This window comes from Sceloporus occidentalis, unplaced genomic scaffold (assembly GCF_023333645.1).
Source record: "Sceloporus occidentalis isolate IW3139 unplaced genomic scaffold, rSceOcc1.0.p SCAF_28, whole genome shotgun sequence".
Lineage (NCBI taxonomy): Eukaryota > Metazoa > Chordata > Lepidosauria > Squamata > Phrynosomatidae > Sceloporus > Sceloporus occidentalis.
The window spans coordinates 5,193,399-5,215,776 of record NW_028317008.1 but is presented as its reverse complement, the minus strand read 5'-3'; the positions used below and the strand labels follow the sequence as shown (position 1 = coordinate 5,215,776).

Sequence of the window (22,378 nt, the reverse complement as noted above, 5' to 3'; positions counted from 1 at the left end):
ATAATTACATAAAGTAAATTAAAATAAGCAATTGTTATATATTAGTTATAATTACAGCATTCTCAGAGGGCTAGTGTAAATTATTTACACGCAGTGCACACTTGATTCAGTTAAAGTTCTCCTCTAAAATGCAGAGCGTACCACAGTTATAAGGGAGCAGAAAGAATTCACCCTTATGCTAACTAAAATTACCTATATATTGCATATGATTGACTAACATTTTAAATTACTTCTTTTAGAATTAAAGAAAACTGCGTGCCAATTATTTGCCGCTTATTCCCCCTTACTCCTTTATTTTTTGTAGCAAGATAAGCTTGCCCCTTGGTTCTTTTCCTCCTTTTGGGCAACCAGTCAGTCAGTGTGTTTTTGTTTTTGAACCTGTTCCGCTGCTTGGTTAGAAGGGATTCTGAAGATAGGTATTCGGAGATGGGCTGAAATCTGTAGACAAACAGCTATGCAATATCTGACCAACTCAAATAGAGAAATAGCCTGCAAAACAAGAGAACATATACCAGTTAAATGAAAAACAATAAATGGAAGTACATAGTGCTCTTCTCAACCCTTTGAGTACCGTGGTTAGGACACAGTTTTACCTCAACGAAACCTGGCAAGTATTAGTTTTGCAAGAGTTAAATTGAGGTGACAACCTTATAGGTTACATAAATACATACATATTGTATAATTGTCTTCCTTTCATATCATTTTCCTCTGTATCCGTAACCAAAAAGGAACAGTTGAATATTGCTAAAAATCCCCAGCCTCCTATGTAAATGTATCCTATATATTTGCGGTTGTACATACGTATAGATTACACGTAAAGCTTATGTAGGTGCCATACACAATATACTGTGGGCAGATGGGGAGCATACCATAAATATACCACATAATCTAGAGGGAAAAAAAACCCACAAGTATGACACCTTGTGTGGTCTACAGCTCTGATGACCATCACCACCATTCTGGTTGAGGGTCAAATTAGCTGTAGTCCACAAAAACTCATATGCCAGTTTTTGATTTTTTGTTTAAATCTATATAAATATATGCGCTAAGTTTTATTATTTGTGTCTATTTGGGAGGCCAGGCACCTGTAACATCGTGTTAACAGCTATTTGACATTTGCTCCTACATGCTGACAAGCTTATTTAACTATAGGCCATTTAATATCCAGATATTTAACAAGAGGGAAAATAAAACATCCTGGGTTGAATACCATACTGACACTTGCAGACATACAAGTAACATTACACATAGAAGTAATCTTTTAGCATATGCTGTTATGACCGTTTCCGTTAACGATTGAATTTCATTAAGTTAAAGCATAATGAGCATTTATATATGATTGTGCTGGTTATTTTCTGCATAGTTAAGTTTCCAACTTTTTCATTGATCCCTAACAGCATTGAATGCCAAATATCAACTTCACGCCATCAACCTTTAAGCATTTTTGATGTGCTGGTTTGCATCAGAAAACTACTTAGATAGGAAAAACTTTTATCCGATTCTCAGTTACATATAAGGAGACTGTTTAAAAAAAAAAAAAAAAAAATCCAGCGTGACTGCAAAACAGTTCCCTATTAAAATTACCATTCATACAAAAGAAACTAGGTAGTAGAATTCTGCCAAGATATTTTTAACAGCCATGACACATGGGCACATTTTATATCTCCAAGCAACGGTAAAATCACAGTTGTTAGTGTAATTTATCACATTTTTGGAGATGGAAAACAATACAATAAATCCTTCCCTATCCTAGACATCCATTTTACAAAACATGATGCATCACAGCATTGTATAACTGTATAGGTCAATAGTTCCATCCATTTTTAATGATCGTATTAAAACTATCTTAGACTATTTGTGTAGAACTGTATTAGTTACTACTGACCATTGCACACCAGAGAACAAGGTATTCATCAATGAAGCTGTTAAAATACTGGTTGAGAAATAAGAGACCTGGTCCAATGAATGCGGTGTCTTGAAGATAGATTTCACTTTTGCTCATATGAGCCACCTAAGGACAACATAGATAAGATTAAAAAAAAAGTCTACATTTAAATGTGTATAAAATAGGAACATGATATGTTAGCATTAGCATGAAAAGGTAATGTCATTATTATTGTTTATTTAATGTAGGGCTGCAACTAACGATTATTTTAATAATCGATTAGTTGGCCGATTAATCGGATAAAAAAAATACATTTTAAATTGAAGAAAAATTGCAATAAAAAACGTACAATTTACACTTTCATCTCTTTATTGCAATGGGCTCTCTCTATTCACCTTCTTATTTTACTGACATAATAATAAAAGCTACAAGAACCCAAACACAGTGTGTTTCTCAAACTAGGTTTTAATACAAAGTTATTAGTAAATATTAATTCATATGTTAACTATTTTTCATATTTAATAAAAACTGAGAAAAAAGCCTTGTTTACATTTTTTTTATTTACCAAACTGCCCCCAGTTATGCACATCTGACCCCCAGCTTGCCACTCTGCCCCCATATATGCCTTATACCTCTTATATGCCAGATTCCGCTGTGCCCCTGATATGCCTTTCAGGGCATATAGGCATATCAGGGGGCATAAACATATCTGGGGGTAAAAGGTATCAGGGGGCTCAGTGGCATATAGGGGGTATAAGGCATATCGATATTAGGCATATCAAGGGGGCATAAAACAAATCTGGGGGTAAAAGGTATATCAGAGGGCTCAGTTGCATATCACTGGCATATAAGGAGTATGCTTTATACCCCCTATATGGTATGCCTTATGCCCCCTGATATGCCTATATGCCCTGAAATTCATAATACCCCCCATACACCACTATAACTCACCCATACACCACTCTGCCTCCTCCCCCTCCCATACACCACTCTGGCTCCTCCCCCTCCCATACTCCACTCTGCCTCCTCTCCCCTCCCATACATGACTTTGCCTCCTCCCCCTCCCATATACCACTTTGCCTCCTCCCCCTCCCATATACCACTCTGCCTCCTCCCCCTCCCATACTCCACTCTGCCTCCTCCCCCTCCCATACTCCACTCTGCCTCCTCCCCCCTCCCATACTCCACTCTGCCTCCTCCCCCCCTCCCATACTCCACTCTGCCTCCTGTTAACCTCCGTTGCTGACAAGACACCAGGGAGCCGGGTAGAGAGGCAGAGTGCCGTATGGGAGGGGGAGGAGCCAGAGTGGTGTATGGGAGGGTGGCTCCCATACACCCCTCTGACTCCTCCCCCCTCCCATACACCGCTCTGCCTCTCTACCCGGCTCCGTTACTGAAGGCACTTTCACTGCAGCTTCATAGAAGCCTCAGTGTAAGTGAAGGTGAGTAACGGAGTCTGTGCGATGCAGACCCCCACCGGCTGACAGAGAGGATGATCCTCTGTCAGCTGGTGGGGGTCTGCATCGCACAGACTCCGTTACTGCCCTTCACTTACACTGAGGCTTCTATGAAGCTGCAGGGAAAGTGCCTGTCAGTAATGGAGCCGGGTAGAGAGGCAGAGTGACGTATGGGAGGGGGGAGGAGGCAGATGGGAGGGGGGAGAGAGACGTAAGTGAGAGACCGGCCGACAGTGAGGAGAATCCAGGTCCCCTGCAGCGTTGCGGGGGATCTGGATTCTAGTGTTATAATCCGATCTCTGTTTGAGGTCGGATTATATAAGGAGAGGAGTTTTTCAGAGCATTTGCTCTGGAAAAAAACTTTTTTTAATCGATAAAAATCTATTCGATTAATCGATAATGAAAATCGTTGACAACGATTTTCATTATCAATTTTATCGATTAGTTGTTTCAGCCCTAATTTAATGTATAATGTTTAATTGGCCAGCACTTTGGCCCTCATCTCCTGCATAGTACACCAGGAAAACAAATATCCCCATTTTCATAGAAACATGTTAGAGAACAGATAAGAACCATTCCGTCCATCTAGTCTGCTCATTTTTCCTTGATTTAAGACTCGGTCTTGTTTTAGATTCAGGAAAGTATTATGCCAGTCCCATGCATTTTTACATTCCCTCACTGTATTAGCCTCTGCCACTCCCAATGGGATGTTTCATTTCCTTACATTACATCTAAACCTCTGCTTTTACACTACCGCCTCATTCTACAATGTCTTGTGTGAAAGATCATTTAATTCTTCCTGAATTAAATGTGCGGTTTCATTTAGAGAAAATATTAATTGCAAAAATCTGTCAGGGCCTGCTTTTGCGGCAAAAACAATATAGTGTTTCTGGTAAAAAATATGAAGGAGGCAAAATTGTATATGAATTTTGCTTTGAACAGTCCTAGGAAAAGTATTACATTTCAACAGAATAGGTGGAACAGTGTCTTTAGTAGAAAGTAAAACAAAGTTTGGTTCCTATCCTTTAAAGATGAAGTGAGTGTTTAATGCCATATGGAGAATCATAACATCCATTATATGAGAGTGGAAGGATAAATATACTGTAAAGCAAACATACACTGCAAGGGTAGCTTGCAAAAAAAATAATAATAAAATGTTCACTGCAAACAATGAAAAGCCAGAGGAATCAGGTGAAATAAAATGTACTGTTTTGCATTCTCTTCTTTATGCACTAATCATGCAAATCCAGCACATGGGATTTGCTGCTAGAAAAATTGGCAGACTTACCACTAGTTTAATAGTAATCTTGGCACTCACAAATCCAAATGTTAACGTATAAAGACTTGGATGCTGGTAAAACAGGTCACTTGTTGATTTCTTGTATATCATTAACGCCAGTAAGAGAACTAATCCAATATGCAGTCCAGGAGACAGCACACTGGTCCCCTGGTAACGAGGACACAAATGTTATCGTACATACACACAGTTTTGAACATCATGTACAGTATCTCGGAACAGCTTTGATCTATACAGATACACACCAGCACATGATAAAACAACAATTGAAGAGAAACTGCATACAATAGTTGCAAAGGAATTGTCTTCAACACAATCTTACAATCTTGTTCGGATACTTACGGCAACGGTTGATCCATTTTTGCCAACTCCACCACTCAGGATGACTCTGAAATAGTTGCTGCAGGAATAAATTGTTCCTCCCACTATCCCAAGAAGGGGGATAGTTTTCAGAGGTAGTCCAGTCATGGGAATCTTTGAAAGAAATACCAATGTATTAATGTTTGTATCATAGCTGGGAGTCCTACTTTGGTTTTATTTTTAATTGAGTGTGAACTGGTCGGAGAGTATGTGGCAAAGTTGAGCTGGTCCTGCATAATGTATAGTTCAATCATTTAAATATGCTAAAGCTACCTTTTCTTAGGCCAATGAGCTTCTGCACCATCAAAACACAAAGTGCTGTAGTGACAATTTACTACTCCTGGTCTAACGTGTTTCAATTCAGATAGTGATAATTATACTGAAAATGCTGAATTTTAACACATACAGTGGTAGTTATGGAATTATATTTAGATACAGACAAGTACACAATACACATACAAGTAGAGTCCATTCATACTCATTTTGGTTTAGTTACCTTAAACACTTATTTTCTTCCAAAGGCAGCAGAAAATGAAAAAAACAAGAATTACTAATCTGATGGTTTGTGTTCACGGACATGGCAACTATAGATGTTTGTCCTGGTTTATGTTGTGCTTTTAAGCAGGTGTTAGTACACTATACTCTCCCTTAAAAGTGCACTACTGTCACCTACCTGGTACTTCCGGGTCAAAGGTCACCGGCAGACCGGGACGTACCGGGACGTACCAGGTACGTTGGTGTCCCCAGCGATCCGTAGCAGCCACTCCCACTCAATTCCATGCACGTGATCGCTTTGCAGCGAATCACGAGCACAGAATTTAAATATTAAAAAAAAAAAACCTGCGGTCTTCAAGGGAAGACGCAGTTTGCCAGTGCCGGTCCTGAAGGGGTTAAGTAATAAATGTTATGTAATATTCATCCCATTCGGCTCACACAGTTAAATCCCTGCTAAATACATCCAGATAATGTATATCCTGAGATCTGAATGAGATATTATGCACTGGGCAAACGGTTCAATGCCTTTGTAAGGGACTGCAGTTGTTTTTATGGGTGGGGGTTGCATTGGCAATCATTGCAAACCAGTCAATGTTTGCGTTCCCAAGGTAAAGATGAGTTTGCCCAGTAAAGTCAGTGGAGGAGAATATATATTCCTTACTCAAAAACGTACTCCACCCTTTACCTAAAGTGTCACTCAAGACAAGGAAAGCGAGTGTGTCTGTGTTTAACCTTAATCAAGTAAATTGTGGAATAACCGTATTTATGTAAGCAAAGTAATGTCTAAGGCATGCGACAAAGACATTTCTCAGAGTCTCGGTTAAGCAATTCATGTTATCCTATTCTCTGCACAGTTAAACCAAGAAATGGTAGCTAAACAGTGGCGCCATTTAAACCTGGCCCACTGCTTCCTCCTTAGACGATATGACTAGGGATGATGAGACATTTGCTTTATAACTACTACCATGTAGCCATACTAATGTATGTATACAAGGCATACATATACATATTTGTTTCGAGTGCCACGGAATGATGTATTACCTCATAGTCCCATAAATGTGTTCCACCAAACGCAGTTGCCAAAAACATTATTGTTACCGACAGCTGGAGCTCAGTGACATCTATTCTAAAATAAAAGGAAAATCAAATAATTACGGTTGACAACAAGGTAGCCGGCCAGCCAGTAGGGTTGTTGACACAGTAGCCCTGTAAGAAAATTTAGCAGACTTTTCAGTATAACAGACTTTACGTACCTTCCAAACCTCAGTGTTCCCGACACGTATGTCTGCCATTGAGCACAATAGAACATAAACATGCCTATGAAACAGCAAAAGAAAAGCCAGCCGGGAAGTGTTCCGAGACGCACTGCAGCAATCGTCCCCACCGACACAAACACTACAAAAAACAAAGTGAATAAATAGCAACAATTGGCAGTACTTTTCTATCCAACACCCCTCACCCTCTGAAATACTTATTTTTTTTCCTTCACACTATTTACAATAAAAGGTTAGTAAAAACATCACAAGGTAAATAGATCAGGTGCAGACCATTATGAATTACATGTCTGTCGCAGCACAGAATGAAAGGTGTGAATGATTACCTATTGAAATTGAATCACATCCATGGTCAAATAATTCCCCAAGTGGGGAGCTACTATTTGTTCTTCGAGCCTGTTTCCCATCTATGGCGTCCAATGACTGATAAATGAAAAGTCCGACTGCACACAGTATGAAGGTCCAAAATGGGGCCTGGGGAGAAGAACAGTTATATAAGCAGAAATACTACATTATTTTAGCTTTACAACAAAAAAAAAACATGCTTATTGGTTATGGTGGCCCAGTATACCCTATGGGCACCTCATATATCACCTAAGCTCAAGAATGACCACCCGGTTTCTCCAAACCACATTTAACCATGGTACTAGTTCTACCTTTCCCTCAACCCGAGCGAGTGAATTCTTTCCTGTGCATATATGGTTTACCATTTACTGAAACCTAGGCTCCAAATAACAGTGTTATATTTTTTTTTATAGGAATTTTATATTAAAAGGCTTCAAACTCTAGGCACGATATTGGAAATGTCTCCCAAGAATAACAGCACATTTGCGGCAAAATTTAGAGCTCACTCACAGCAGCAGGGACAGGAAAGTCAATGTAATATTGCAGTCACAATAATATTCTCTAAACGGGGTCCATTTGTAACTAAATGAATAAATAAAAACATATCAATACCCTGGACAAAATAAAGCAAAAGGGGTATAAACAATACAATTGCATATTAACAGGACTGTTAATATGATGCTAGCTTTTTCACTGGGAGTCGTATCAATGACAACACATACTGTGATTCTGAATGCTGGGCATATATATATATTATATATATATATATATATATATATTATGTGGTAAAGTGTATGGGAGAGTGGTTGATGGGATATATATCTCACCCGGTTTCCTCAGCCAGGCACGGTAGCAAACCCAGGAGCCCTCAGGTGAGGCTTCCTAAGCTCATTACTGGGGAGGAAGCACTAAAAAGAGAGGGCTGTTAGGTTTGAAGGGGGGAGGAGAAACTGAGTGAAGGAGCAGCTACAGCCAGCGCTGCAGCCCACCAGGTATGAAGCTTTACCTATGGAAAACCTGTTACTTTGCTTTGTGCCAGACCTTAGGCTTGTAGAGCGGTATCCGGATGTTTAGCTAGAGCCGGACAGGCTTAGAGTTTGTTTTGTTTACAAGGTGCTCTGTGCCTACAGCATCCAAATAAACATGCTTTACGTTTGAAACCTGTGTGAATACTGTCATTGCCGCCCCATGCGTGAGCTGTTCCCTACAATATATATATATATCACACACACAAACTCAAATATACAGGCTGGAACCTGGAACCTAAAATCTCAGACACTTTGGATGTTTTTGTTTTGTTTGCCTTAATTGTATTAAACTCCTAATGAGTAAACTTGAAATTTTCTAAAATGTTTTTACATTTACTTTATTTTAAGTTCAATTGAGCTGTTTTAGAAAGGCATGATTAAAACACGTCTTGGTCCTTAAAGGAACCTTATGCTTTCACATTTCAGGTTTATTGAGCACTACATTTGCCTTTAAGAGCAAAGTCCCATAGGCACAGATAGTGAATTGTCCAAACTTTGATTTATAACATGTAGAGGCACAAACTATTGACTTGCAGATTACAAAGATATAGTTAATGATGCTCATGCTAAGTGGGGAAAAAACATTACAGCCAGTTTTCCCATCTATGGCATGCAGCGATGGCATTTCCCAGGACCTGAGGAGAAGAACAGTTATGTGAGCAGAATTGTATAAATTAATTGAATTTGCTGGTGTTTTTAAGCTTAAATAATTAAACAGCTTACTCCTGCATGTTCTATTTATACAGCACCAAGAATACTGCTGTAGTACATAACGAGACCTGCAATTCCCTTTATGGGGAAGCATTCGTCCCTTGGGTTTAAAAATGAGGGGCTCTCTTTCCCCTCTACCACTAAAAATCTTGTATCTCGGACATATGACCACTCATATGACCATCGTGTATATGAGTTGGTTACAGGGGGGATTTCTACCACCGCTCTGGAACTGCCACCCTAGGCCGAGGCAAGAATTTGCCACTGGAAGGACCCACACAACTAAACTGATGTGAATCTAAACACACTGACAACTGTAAAAACTACTACGGACCACTCTCAGCCACACTGAAACATACGTATACTAGCAAGTGTTTTGCCGGTTTCAGGTCCTGCTTAAAAACCCATTCCTGGTGAAAGGTTACATTTTTTCCCTCATAATTCAACAGCAAGAAAGTTCTACATTCCCACACAAGTCCTCTTTGTACTGCACACAATGACGTGGCTTGGCAGGGTTATACAGAATGAGAACGACGTGTAACCTGAGAATAGGTCTACCTGCCCAGTGTTGCTTTGAGGGAGGCCTATTTCAGGGCCAATGCTCAAAAACAAAATGTTCAATAACTTATAGGAGGCTTAATTTGTTCCCAGAGAACCAGGTGTTCCAAGGCAAAAGCTAGTCACTGAACACACTTCACTACGTCCCAGGGATGCAAGTATCAAGGCATTCCAAAGAGCGTTAAACAGAGCATGCCAGAGCACACCAGGCCATTAACAAACGAAACTTTGTACCTGTCCGTTCTCTCTAAGCATTCTATTTTATCAGACTGTATCTATTCCTTATCTTATTTACTGAACAAAAATCAATAAAAGGCAGGGATTACTTAGAACCACCAGAAATAGTAGATTTTTGGAAATCGTATACAACCGTGTCAGGGACACTATGCAAATACAGCTGAATACTTGGCAGGGATAAACATATAGTATAAAAAAAACAAAGAGGCTGCTTCAAAACAATCAAATCACTTTTAGTTGAATGCATAACGTTTGTACTGTACTAAAAAGCTAATATTTTGTCCATATGTGGTACTATCCAAATTCTGTGTACAGTCATAGGTTCTTATGGGTACCCTTAGTTACACAGCTTGGGCACACTGATAAGGGGGGGGGGGGCAATAAACTTGTCTGTTCTTAAGAAGAGGCATAAAAGGAACAATCTAGTCCCCTATTTTTTAATTGTCTTCCAGAACACGATGGCCTTTCTTTAGATACCATTATTTTGCTCATATCATCTAATTTCCTGTAACAAAAAAAACAAATCTTTTTCGTGGATCCCTTCCAAAGCTCTTTTAAATCAGGTCACCCTATACTATACCAAGGAGGGATCGTCCAAGCTATTGTTCTCACTGTTGCTGAATGCATGCAAATTGGTGCCGTATTTCAATAGACTTGGCTGAAACCAGGAAGCATGTTCAACTAACATACGTGCAACCCAGAAACATTAAGTTCTACTTACCGAGAGCTTCTTTTCCCTGCCAATCCCTGGTGACACTGATGAGAGACTCCTCCTCCGTACCTGAGATAGGGCAGGACTCAAAAGGTTAAAAGGCCCCTCCCCTCCTAGCACCCTCAGTGAATATCAAAGACCACACAGGAACACAGAACTGCTGCAAAAAACATTTATTGAAAGGAAGGGAGGGAACCAAACGTGTCACCAGGGATTGGCAGGGAAAAGAAGCTCTCGGTAAGTAGAACTTAATGTTTCCCTGCCATCCCAGGTGACACTGATGAGAGATATACCAAAGAAGAAGGGTGGGAAACAAAGAACCTCAGGGGGAAAGAACAGCCCCAAGAACCGTACGACCGAACAGCGCATCCTCCTGCGCCATCTGATCGAGTCTATAATGTCGTATAAAAGTACTTAGAGTTCCCCACGTAGCTGTCTTGCAGATGTGTTCAGGCGAGACGAGACATCGTTCAGCCCATGAAGTGGAAACTGCGCGGGTAGAGTGGGCACGAATCCCGGGAGGGGGAACCCTGCCAGCTGCGGTATAAGCCAAGCTGATAGTTGACCCAATCCATTTTGCCAGTGTACGCTTAGAAATGCTAAGACCTCTACTGGGACCAGAAGAGGCTATAAACAAACTAGAAGATTTGCGCAGAGACTGCGTACGTTCCAGATAAATTGAAAGACATCTTTTTAAGTCCAAAGTATGCAGCGCTTCTTCCTCCGCCGATTGAGGGGACGAGAAGAACGTAGGCAACACAATTTCTTGGTCCCTGTGAAAAGCCGTCTGAACTTTGGGTGAGAATTCTGGGGGCAAAGCGAGGATGACCTTATCCGGAAAAACCCGCAGGAACGGTTCCTTTATCGAAAGGGCCTGGAGTTCACTAATACGCCTCGCAGAGGTAATGGCCACCAGGAAGGCCGTCTTCAGAGACAAAAGGTGTAGGGAAACTGATTGAAGAGGCTCAAAAGGTGGTAACATGAGCCTGCGAAGGACCAGGTTCAGGTCCCAGGGCACCATCTTGGAGACAGGGTGAGGACGAATACGCACCATAGCCTTGGAAAAACGCCTGATGACTGGAACAGAAATCAAGTTGAAGCCAAGTAAAGCACTGATGGCGGCAATCTGGACCTTGATGGTAGAAGGCTGAAGTCCATGGTCAAACCCCATTTGTAAAAATTCCAGAATGGCAGCCGGAGAACTGTCTGAAGGATGAATTTTCCTGGATCCACACCAGCTACAAAACTTCTTACACACTTTAATGTATCTGAGGGATGTGACCTTCTTACGACTGCGAAGAAGAGTTTCCGTAACTGACTCAGAGAAGCCTCGAGACCTCAGAATTCTCCGTTCAACCTCCAAGCCATCAGCTGAAAAACCGCAGGATTTGGATGAAGGAACTGACCCTGGTGAAGCAGGTCTTTCCAAGCCGGGAGCCGTAGGGGCGGTGCGTGGCTGAGTGCGACTAAGCCCGCGTACCAGACACGTTTGGGCCAGTCTGGGGCTACTAGTATAACAGACGCCCGGTCGGCCTTGATCTTCTGCAGAACCTTGGATATTAGAGGAAATGGAGGGAAAACATAGGCGAGGCTGAAACTCCAAGTTTGGGCGAAGGCATCCACCGCCAGTGGCTGGTCCTGAGGATTGAGAGAAAAGAATGCTGGAACTTGAGCATTGTCCCTGGAGGCCATAAGATCTATTTCGGGCATTCCCCACCGTTGGACAATCATGTGGAAGGCTGCAGGATGCAAAGCCCATTCGTTGTTTTGAACGGAAGTCCTGCTCAGAAAGTCGGCTTGGGAATTCAAAGACCCCTGTAGGTGAACCGCGGACAGAGTCATTAGACGTGATTCTGCCCAAAAGGAAATCCTGAGAGCTAGGCGCAGCAGGCGAGGACTTCTCGTACCACCCTGCTTGTTGATGTAGGCGACTACCGCCCGATTGTCGGAACGAAGCAGGATGTTCTTGCCGAAGAGCCGCTTTTCCCAGTGATGTAGGGCATTCTCCACCGCCAGCAGCTCCAGGCAGTTTGAGGGAAGGAGCTGAGTGGCAGGCGACCAGAGACCTTGAACAAAGCTGTCCCGATAAGTGGCTCCCCAGCCTGTTCTGCTCGCGTCTGTGGTAAGGAGCTCCTTGGATGACCAGGCCCATCGTCTTCCCGAGGCCAGAGTGTCTCGCAGGAGCCACCAGGAGAGGGATGCCTTGACATGCGGAGGAAGACGAACCAGTCTGTCCAGGGCGAATGGGTTCTCCTCCAGCAGATGAAGAATATGGTTCTGAAGAACCCTCATGTGAGCCAGGGCCCAGGGAACTGCATACCTTGCTGAAGTCATCTTGCCGAGAAGAGACATACATAGCCTTAGTGGACTCTTGCACGCAGAAAGTACCTTGCAGGTTAGGGAATAAATACTGCTGATCTTGCTTGAAGGAAGAAAAGCCTTTCCCTCGCAGGAATCCAGGCGAAGGCCGAGGAACACCAATTGTTGAGCAGGAACTAAGTTGGACTTCTCCCAATTTAGAATCCAGCCGAGATCCTAAAGCGTATGGACCACCCGGGAAAGGTGAGACTGAAGGAGAGCTGCTGAATGAGTGTGAATCAGCCAATCGTCCAGGTAAGGGATGACCGAAATGCCCTGGCGTCTGAAATGGGCCACCACCACTGCAAGGAGTTTTGTAAATACTCTGGGGGCTGGAGACAATCCAAATGGAAGGGCTTGAACCCCAAGGAATAGCTATCCGCACAAACCGTTGATGGGAGGGGTGCATAGGGACATGAAGATACGCATCCTTTAGGTCTATGGAGACCATGAAGTCTTGAAGGTTTAGAGAGTCCAGGGCCGATCGTACGGTCTCCATCTTGAACCTTATGAAACGAAGGTGACGGTTCAGGAAATGCAGGTCTATAATGAGACGAAACCCCTTTGGTGTTTTTGGAACCAAAAAGACACGAGAATAAATCCCTTGACCCTGTTCCTGCAGGGGCACAGGAATAAGGACTTCTGTATCTACAAACCGTTGGACGGCAGACAACAGGAATCCCCGCTGTTCCAGGTTCTGAGGAAGGTGGGAAATCAAAAACTGGTCTGCAGGCTTGCTCTCGAACTGTAGTCGATAACCCTGGGATATGATGGATCTCACCCAGGAATCTTGGGTGATGAAGAACCAATAGTCTATGAAATGCCGAAGTCTTCCTCCCACCGGGATGCCTGCCGAGTCATGCAAAACGTTTGGGGTCCTGGGCCGCTTTGGGGAAGGCGAACCTGTCATGTCTACCCCTTTCACGATGAAATCTGCCCCGGAAGGCATGTTCCCTTGCAGGACGAGAGAAACCGGAACCATAGCCCCTGGACTGGCCTGGAAAGTATGGACGAAAGGACTGCCGCCTCCTGGCAGCAGTTCTGCGTTGTGGCATCCAATGTTTATCACCAGTCGTCTTCTCAAGCAGGGACTCCAGCTCCTCGCCAAACAGAGACCCTCCTTTAAAAGGGATATTAAGCAGTCTGTTCTTTGAGGCATTGTCAGCCCCCCAGGCTTTAAGCCATAAGGCCCGTCTGGCCACCACCGAAAGTGCAGAGGCCCTGGCTGACATCCTGACATTTTCAATTGAGGCATCGCAGAGAAAATCCACAGCCAACTTGATAGCAGCAATGTTCTTGAGGATAGTCTCTCTAGGCGTCTTTGCTGCAATGTCTTCCTCGATCTGTGACAGACAGATTTTTACAGCTCGAGACACTGAGGCAGATGCTATGCCAGGTTTAAAAGCAGCAGTGGAAGCTTCAAAAGATTTCTTAACGGCTGCTTCAGCCTTCTTTTCCATTAGATCCGAGAAATGAGAGCCATCCTCTCTGGATGGTTCCATTCCTGCTTAATGATGTCGGATAAGGCAGGGTGCACAGGAAAAGCAGGTGACTGCTTGGAGAAGCCGGAAAAGAAGTGATCCCTTTTAGGTGTCGCTGTATCCTCCAAGTTCATGGCAGACTTAACAGCAGAAACGAGAGTATCGATTTCTTCCACCTGGAACAAAAAGGAGCTTTCCTCCCGGATTTCACCTTCCTCTGAAGAATACTCCTCCAGCTCCAACTCGGAGTCAGATGGTTCCCGTACTGCCAGAAGATGGGAAGGAGCAGGAACTGATTGACGAAAGGCAGAAAAGGTGGACTGCATCTCTTCCTTAAGCCAGGCTAAAAACTCTCTCCCACCAGAGGCTTCAGAATCCGCCACGGACTTTAAACAGGCGGAACAGAGCTTTTTCTTAGCATCCTGAAGAGGCCTGTGACAACCAGAACACTGCGCATGCTTAGTTTTAGCTAAAGCCTTTTTTTTTTTTTTTTTTTTATTTTTTTTTTTAGGCCGCACCTCAACAGAGGGAGGCTCAGAATTATCTGGAGCAGACATAATCAGACAGAATGCAACAGCACTGTTAGAAAAAATATATAACAATCCATTCTCAACTCACCATACCGCTTAAATAGCTCCAAACCAGGCGCCAAAATTTTGAATCTGAATGAAAACGAGGCTAAGAACGCATACCAGACATGCCTAGCAATCCTAGCCGGAAGAAGCAGAGACGCCATCTTGAAAAACGCCGAGACGCCGGACCGCGGCGTCTAGGAATGCAGAAGGCACCGGCAGAAGAGAAAGCAGCGGGAGCTGAGGGAAGGAAGCCAGACGGACCACCACACAGCCGAGGTGAGTATGCGCCGGGCAGCGCGGCACCAGCCATCCGGCTACGGTGCAGAAAATACCCCCACCCGAGGGGGCTTAGCCCTAGGGAGAACCGGCTCAACCTAGAGCCGAATAAAAACAACAAACGGGAGACGAGTCCTCCCTACCTGATGTAGGGCAGGAAAAAACACTGAGGGTGCTAGGAGGGGAGGGGCCTTTTAACCTTTTGAGTCCTGCCCTATCTCAGGTACGGAGGAGGAGTCTCTCATCAGTGTCACCTGGGATGGCAGGGAAATAGCCATTTGTAAGAATCCGGACCTAAGTAAACAAGACAGAAGTCTTACTTTCTAACTTCATCATCTAAAAGATGCCTGTATTGCCTTGCATGCAGTATAATGCAGTGACCGTGCAAAACCGACACACACAGGGACAAAAAAAGTGCTTTTGTTGCCCCTGTGATAGTTCCAAGAATACTTTGGAACTACCACCATTTTGTATAAATTTGACCAAAAATGTGATGTGGCCTTCATCTAAGTTAAAATACTGAACACAAGTATGTGAACCTCTAAGCTAATCACTTCAACAAAAGCTAATTGGAGTGAGGTTCAAAGCAAACCTGGAGTGCAATCAATTGATTTGCATAAAGCTGGAAAGGGTTAAAAAGTGATTTCAAAGACTTTACATATTCATCAGTCCACAGTTAGACACATTTTTATAAATGGAGACAATTTAGTACTGTGGCTACTCTCTCTAGAACTGGGCACCCAGCCAAGATGACGCCAAGAGCACAATGCAAAATGCTCAGTGAGGTAAAAAAACAAAACAAAAAAAAAAACAACAACTGTAGAGTAACAGCTAAAAGCAATCATTGGAACTAGTAAACACCTCTGTTTATTAGTCTACAATATACAGAATATTGAATAGCCGCTGCTCTCCAATTTAACAACCCTGTTCACCTTTGTGAAACGGCACCTTGACACTCCATAATGTTACTGGAAAAATGAAAAACTAAGGTTGGATTGTCCAGAAAGAACATGCAGCACTACGTATCTTATTAAAAAAGGGGACTGCAAACCCACTAAAAACATCATCCCAATGGTGAAGTATGGTTGAGGGAGCATCATGATTTAGGGCTGCTTTGCTGCTTCAGGGCCTGGGCAGCATGCCATCATTGAGGGGACAATGAATTCACAAACTTATCAATGTATCATTCAGGTTCCTGTGGCATGACCTCAACAGAGCTGTTCACACCAGACATACTAGGGATATGTTGACTCCCAAATGTTGTGCAAGTCTGATCAGCAGCTAACACAAGTGCTTGTTTGAAGTTATAGCTACCAAAGGAGGTTCAACCAGTTATTAAATCCAAGGGTTCATTTACTTTTTCCAACAGCACTGTGAACGTTTAATGGGTGTGTTCAATAAAGACATAAAAGTTTATCCTTGTTTGTGTGACATTAGCTTAAGCGCATTGTGTCTGTATCATGGATAGGCAAATTTTCCGTACTAGGACATCAGTGTCTGTGGGAAGGTCCATATAATATTAATTTGTCCACCACCGATTCCTGTAAATGTCCACCATGAGCCATGTTGGTGCCTACCCCTGCTGTCTATACTTGAGACTCAGATGTAAATACTCGGATATAAATCAGATCACGTTTTATGAACAATTAATGCAAAAAAGCAGGTAATTCCAAAGGGTTCAGATACTTTTTCTTCTCACTGTATTTAACATGAGATTAATAACTCACTCTGTTAAAAAACGAAGTGTCTTCAAAAGTACAGGAGCCTGCTGTGTCCATATCATGCAGTTGAATTCTCAACTGAAGGTCATAGAGAGCTTTATAGATCAAACCGGCTCCTGTACGTTAAGAGACCAGCTCTTGAGGGAACAGCTTTTAACTGTGCAATCCTTCATTTTAAAACTTTCTAATAGTTAAAATATTTTCTAAAGAGAAAAATGTTTACAGCCACTTTAACGTGGAAAGATCTCTTGAATATAAACTCGCTGCTTTAACCAATGCGCTATGCAGTCCCAGGCCTGCCATTCTGCCGCAGTGAAGTTGGTGAGCTGAAATGTTTCAGCTGCAACTCACAATTTAGTAAATGAACAACCTAAACTAACAATACAAGATCTAAAAACCATGCTATATATATTTTTTTTTTCTACACATCATGTTCGGATAAAGTAACAGATAAGTAGACTTTACTCCACTGCAAATTATGGCACAAACCTAATGTACTAAGGGCACAACTTTCCGGTGCAGCAGCTGTGACCTGGTATAACACAGGAAGATGTGTTCTTGTCCTGTGTAGTAATTTCGCAATGCATTGTGTGAACTCACTTAAAAGGAAATTATACTCCAAAAGAAAATTCTTGTTTTCTAGCAGAATGGATATGGGTAAAGGTGAAAAAACACAAGTACACTTTTTAGGTACCAAAATTTGCTGGCACAAAAGGCAAGAACTCATTGTCACTCAAAGCAAAGTACTGTGGATTAGTGGAACCCCCTAAAGTATTAAAAGCTAAGAACTGCCACAGGCTAGGTGTCAGGGCACTGGTGAAGAAGGGATGGGGCAATCCCACTCCCCGGACTGGATCACTTCTAGCCTGCGCGCAGAAGCAGCACAGTGGGGTTGCGTAACGCAAAATTATGTGCCGCAGCAGCAAATTGCGCAAGGAGCTAAGAAGTCAGGCTCCTGGCAAGGTAAGCATGTGTTTTAAGTTAAATGTGTAGAAGGTTACAGAGGCACTTCGTTGCTTTAGAAGCCAGAAAGTGCCTGCCGTCCCCTGCTAGACAAGACTCAGAATCTGAAATATTTATCATCTGTGTGTCAATGTAAACACATCAAGTTTGGGCATGAGAGATCCCAGAAGTTAAGCATGTCTATTCACCGTACTCAAGCTAGACTTGTCAACTGTGTTAAAGGTAAAGTCCCATGAAAAAGACATTTTCTCCTCGAGTATAAAGGTTTGGATTGACAAAAACTGTTTTGTTTCATCTTTCTTCAATAAACTTCCTTTATCTATAGATCACGAGGCTGTCATCAGTCATGTGACATTTTGGCAATGCCAGAGCGGATTCTTTATGACAATGCTATTGAAGTCTGTTCCTCCGTAGACTTCTATTAGTCAGAGTGTCTAGCTGGCCGATTAAGACCGAGGCATTCTATTATCCATACCCAGCAACCCAGACACACAAGTGAGGCGGAACTACTGCGTTTGGGGTGACCACATCGGTCATGTTGTCCAGGACACGTATATTTTTTACATATTGCTGACCAGCCCAGTAAAGTGCTGCTTACAGTATGGGGGATGTATAACTGACTTATCTGAGCTGGTCAGCAAGATGTAAAAATTATATGTGTCCTGTAAAACATGGCTGATGTGGTTACCCTAACTGTGCTGTCACGTTGGGGTGGAGAGTCAATGGCAGCATGCTGGCATATGAATAAAATAAAACATTTCAGTAAATAAACAGAAAAGACCATTAATAATTAAAGATGATCATATAATAAAGCACATTCTACATCCTCACAAATCCACGTGAAAAAGCACCTTCTGAAGCACATGGAGCCTGACCTCAAGACCTCAAAAGTGAAGTATATGAGAACTGCACAAAGAAGTTCACTTAGGAAGGGTCAACCCTGGAGTGTTTATCCATCAGATCTGGCCAAGCATGGCACATGGTCCATATGCTAAGCTGAACGTTCCAGCCAAGCCAGGTCACTGTTTTGTGGATAAGCCCTATGAACATTTCTTTATAACAACTCACTTGCTGATTTACGTATATTAAACCCCCCTACAAAGTTACTAGTGTTATTGCCAGCATTATACTCTATAACTGTATAATGTATACTCTATCCGTTATAAATTGCTGCAAAGTACATACCATAGGCCACAATACAAAGTTGTCTAGCTCTTAGGGGGTCCTTAAGGCTTCATGGTGCACTAGTGGATCCCTTCATGATGGTACTAATGGCATCTGTTATTTATTACTAGGTATGCATGAGATATTTGTCATATATTAATTGCTGTGTAATTAAACGTAGCATGACGGAGTACTGATCACACACAATGCCTCCTTCCCATACCTAGGAACCTATTGACGTACACATAGAGAGAAGCGCCGTCCTTTTGTGTGAATGTCACTGTTTTCTGTAAAAAGGCATCTTTTAGTGACACTTTTCAGTACATCTGTATATCCTGTGGTTCTAAACCCCATATCTATTCTGCCAATGTCACAAAGAAAATCACTTCTCATAATATTTGCATTACAGCAAGTGCATCGACCGTTTAATTTCAAGGGGGCCGGCAGTTCTGACAATATCACGTTAGCACCAGGGATCCCATTCGCATTCCATTTATACACCGTGACGTGACCTCTCCTCCAGAACTCGCGTGTTTCTCCTTCTTACCTTTGCACTTTTGATACGCACGTGGGGAACGTACAAATAATTTAACCCTGTGCATGCCATCACCGTTAGAATGAATATAATCCATGACATCAGACCCCCACCAGCCACCCAAAGTTTACCCAAAACACTAGTGGCGGCCCCTTTAACGCCAACAACTTACATCCTCCGTGGCCGTGGGGCAGTAGGCGACGAGAATCAGCGTGGTAGCTACATTCAGAAACAGCCCCACGCTGGTGATGGTATTGGGGGCCAACCACAGGGGGACCTTTTCTACCAACCAGTTCCAGTAGATCTGCATTAAAGGTTCCGTCAGGGAGCGCCCGGAAGCGCTGTACTTGTGCTCCTCCAAGCGCTTCAGCTGCAGGGCTGTGAGGGGCTCCTGCACACACACGGGGGGCGCCATCCTCCCCAGCTGCCCCGATCCCCGACTTCTTCCTGCTCAGCTGTGTTTTGGTGTTCTGTGTATGAGCTTTTTCCGGGGAGGCTCCCAGCAAACTGAAAGGCCGACCGAACCCTCCACTCCCGGAAGTAGAGAGCTGCTGCTAGCCTGAGGGATTTTAAGGACTGCTATCTGCAATGACAGCTCAGCAGCAAATCTGTCACCCTGGAGCCGACGGGAGCAGAGAACGCCCTTCTGATGTCTGCTTCCCGGTTACATAGTGTGCACAAAGTGCTCAAAGTGCGTTAGGTTGTGTCTAGACTATTGTAGTACATCAAATTGTACGCTTCGGGATATATGTATCCTGGAAAAGTGTTATAGCAGCCACTGGCATGGATCTACTGCTTGCCCAATAGCCCAGTTTTTCTTGTGTAAATATGGTGAATTTTGTGTATTAAAATGCAATATATAGTTCCCTATATACAAACTTCAACCCACATTCAGAGATGGGAACCTGACGGACACATAATATTTATATAATTTTAAATATTATCATATATATATATATAATGTATGTTAACAGGTGAGCCTAAGTTAAGTGGCAACAGAGTGCAGTATTTCTTCAGTGTCCCCTGGCCCAGTAACTAAACACTTGTTTGTATATAATAGTAAGCATGATCTCCTACGTATTTTCCATTGTGATATTGAGACAGATTGTGCAACGAGTAACACACAATGACTATAACACCATACAATTACATATACATATAGATACATACATAAATACACACACACTCACTCTCCCATCATCAGTGCATCTTACCTGCTTCTCCCCACCTCCTCCTTCCTCTTACTTCATATTGAGCCCTGTCTTCACAGCATCTGTGGGAGCCAAGTAAAACTCATTCATTAATCAAAAGTAATCATTTGAAAACTGTAAAAAATATTTTTCTTGTCAACTCAAAGCTCTCAAATGCTGGAGGGAGTGTAGTGAGTTGGACGGACTGTCACATATTTGGTGGATCTTATTTTACCTCTGGTCCTATAGTGTTGGGCCCAGCAGCTAAGATTTATGTATTTACTCATTTATGGAACATTCAGGACACTGAAGTGTATCTCTGATGTTAGGTCTCCAATTCAAATTAGACTGTGTTTGGACCAAAGTGAATATGTTGGAACTGGGGGGTGTTAACCAGAGGAAGGAATCACAATTATTGCATTGGAGATTCTTATGAGATCTTATGAGTTTTGAGGCACAGATAGTGGAATAGAGTAATGGGTTTTCCTTTGATTTGGTCCAGGATGTTAGACATTGGCGTGAAGATGGCATTCACTAGTGATTGTGACATTGGAGTGAAGAGGAAACTCACTAGTGATTGTGAGTATTCTAGAATAGATCTCGTTAGACTATTCACCCTATTAATTACATATCTGTATAGTGAGACAAGATTATAGTCCAAGAAGTTTTAAACTGAAGTTGTTCTTTGGTCATTATTTCTCTCTAGATTTAATTTCATTATTTCATATTGTTTCAGATTGCCTACTGACACTATGTTTGTTCAATCATCCTGCTACTTAGGACACCCTAGAACTTGATGCACCCAGGACATTATCTCTAGACACTTTTGGGGCACCAGGCTGGCTCGACACAACTTCTTCCATGAGTAGAATTCACCAGGAATAACACCTTTGTGAAGCTTCTAAAATCTCTCCTTTCTTTTCCAATTAGATCTACCACTCTTCTTTGCCATCCTTGTTCAACGAAAACTTAGTTCTGGCGGTGGACCATTAAGGAACCAGTTGCTACCACTTTGGGGTAAAGTTCGACAGGTTTGTCATGTTTTTCATGTTTTGTTGCTCAAGCCCTTTAACTGTAACAAATTCACTAAGAAAACTGTGCTAAACCTTTAAGAGTGGATCTTGAATACAAAGTGCAGGTCATTCTGGATTCCAGAAACCTTAAGAAACCTATGCAGTATTTAGAAGACTAGAAGGTATATGATACAGAAAAAAGCCACGAGTCTCCTCTGCTGTTTTATTCCAAAACAGCCTTGACCTGATACCGGCAAGCAGGCTGCTGCATGCTGATGCAAAGTCTTTAGGTGGCGTGTACTTACCCGATGACAGTTTGATGTGCGGTCCCGTTGGGGAGATACTGCTGAAGGCGCACCTGTGTTGTGTGACATGCCCATGACACACATCAAAGGGGTGGAGCAGATCAGGTCCAGGGATTAAAAATCCGTAACTGCTAAGCAGAGGCACCTTAGTGTGCTCCTGCTTTGCTGTGTTTGCTGTGTGTGATTCCTGATATTCTGTTTTTGACCCATTGCTTGCCTGACATCCCTCTTGCATAACGATTTTGTAATTGGGTTTCCTGACCTGTGAACCATACCTGGCTTGTCTGCCTACCTGCTCCATGTACCAACATTGGCTTGTATCACTACCCGTCTGGTGCACCGAACCCGGCTGCGTCTGGGTAAAGAACTTCTGTGGTGGGTGTGCTCCTGCGTGATGGCAGTAGAGACTCATTGAAGGCCTGGGATATGTAATCCTTT

At 42.7% G+C, this 22,378-nt stretch overlaps 1 protein-coding gene across 1 annotated transcript; it reads right to left on the bottom strand.

Moving 5' to 3' along the window:
- Positions 1-351: 351 nt before the first annotated feature.
- LOC149299720 (cholinephosphotransferase 1-like) lies at positions 352-19,847 on the bottom strand. The gene is made up of 8 exons (XM_089486139.1): positions 19,605-19,847; positions 7,095-7,242; positions 6,748-6,889; positions 6,536-6,620; positions 4,982-5,113; positions 4,631-4,789; positions 1,886-2,011; positions 352-489 (listed from the first exon to the last, which is right to left on the bottom strand). Exons 1-8 carry the CDS (start codon positions 19,845-19,847, stop codon positions 352-354), a joined length of 1,173 nt encoding a protein of 390 aa, XP_089342265.1.
- Between the last annotated feature and the right edge of the window lie 2,531 nt (positions 19,848-22,378).

Excerpts from the sequence above, each read along its gene's own strand:
- LOC149299720 (XM_089486139.1), bottom strand. The coding sequence starts at position 19,847 with ATGGCGCCCCCCGTGTGTGTGCAGGAGCCCCTCACAGCCCTGCAGCTG. Across the intron at positions 6,890-7,094 it reads ATGTGATTCAATTTCAATAG|TGTTTGTGTCGGTGGGGACG; the intron begins GTAATCATTCAC and ends TGTTTTTTGTAG. Across the intron at positions 5,114-6,535 it reads CACATTTATGGGACTATGAG|ATTCCCATGACTGGACTACC; the intron begins GTAATACATCAT and ends TTTCTTTCAAAG.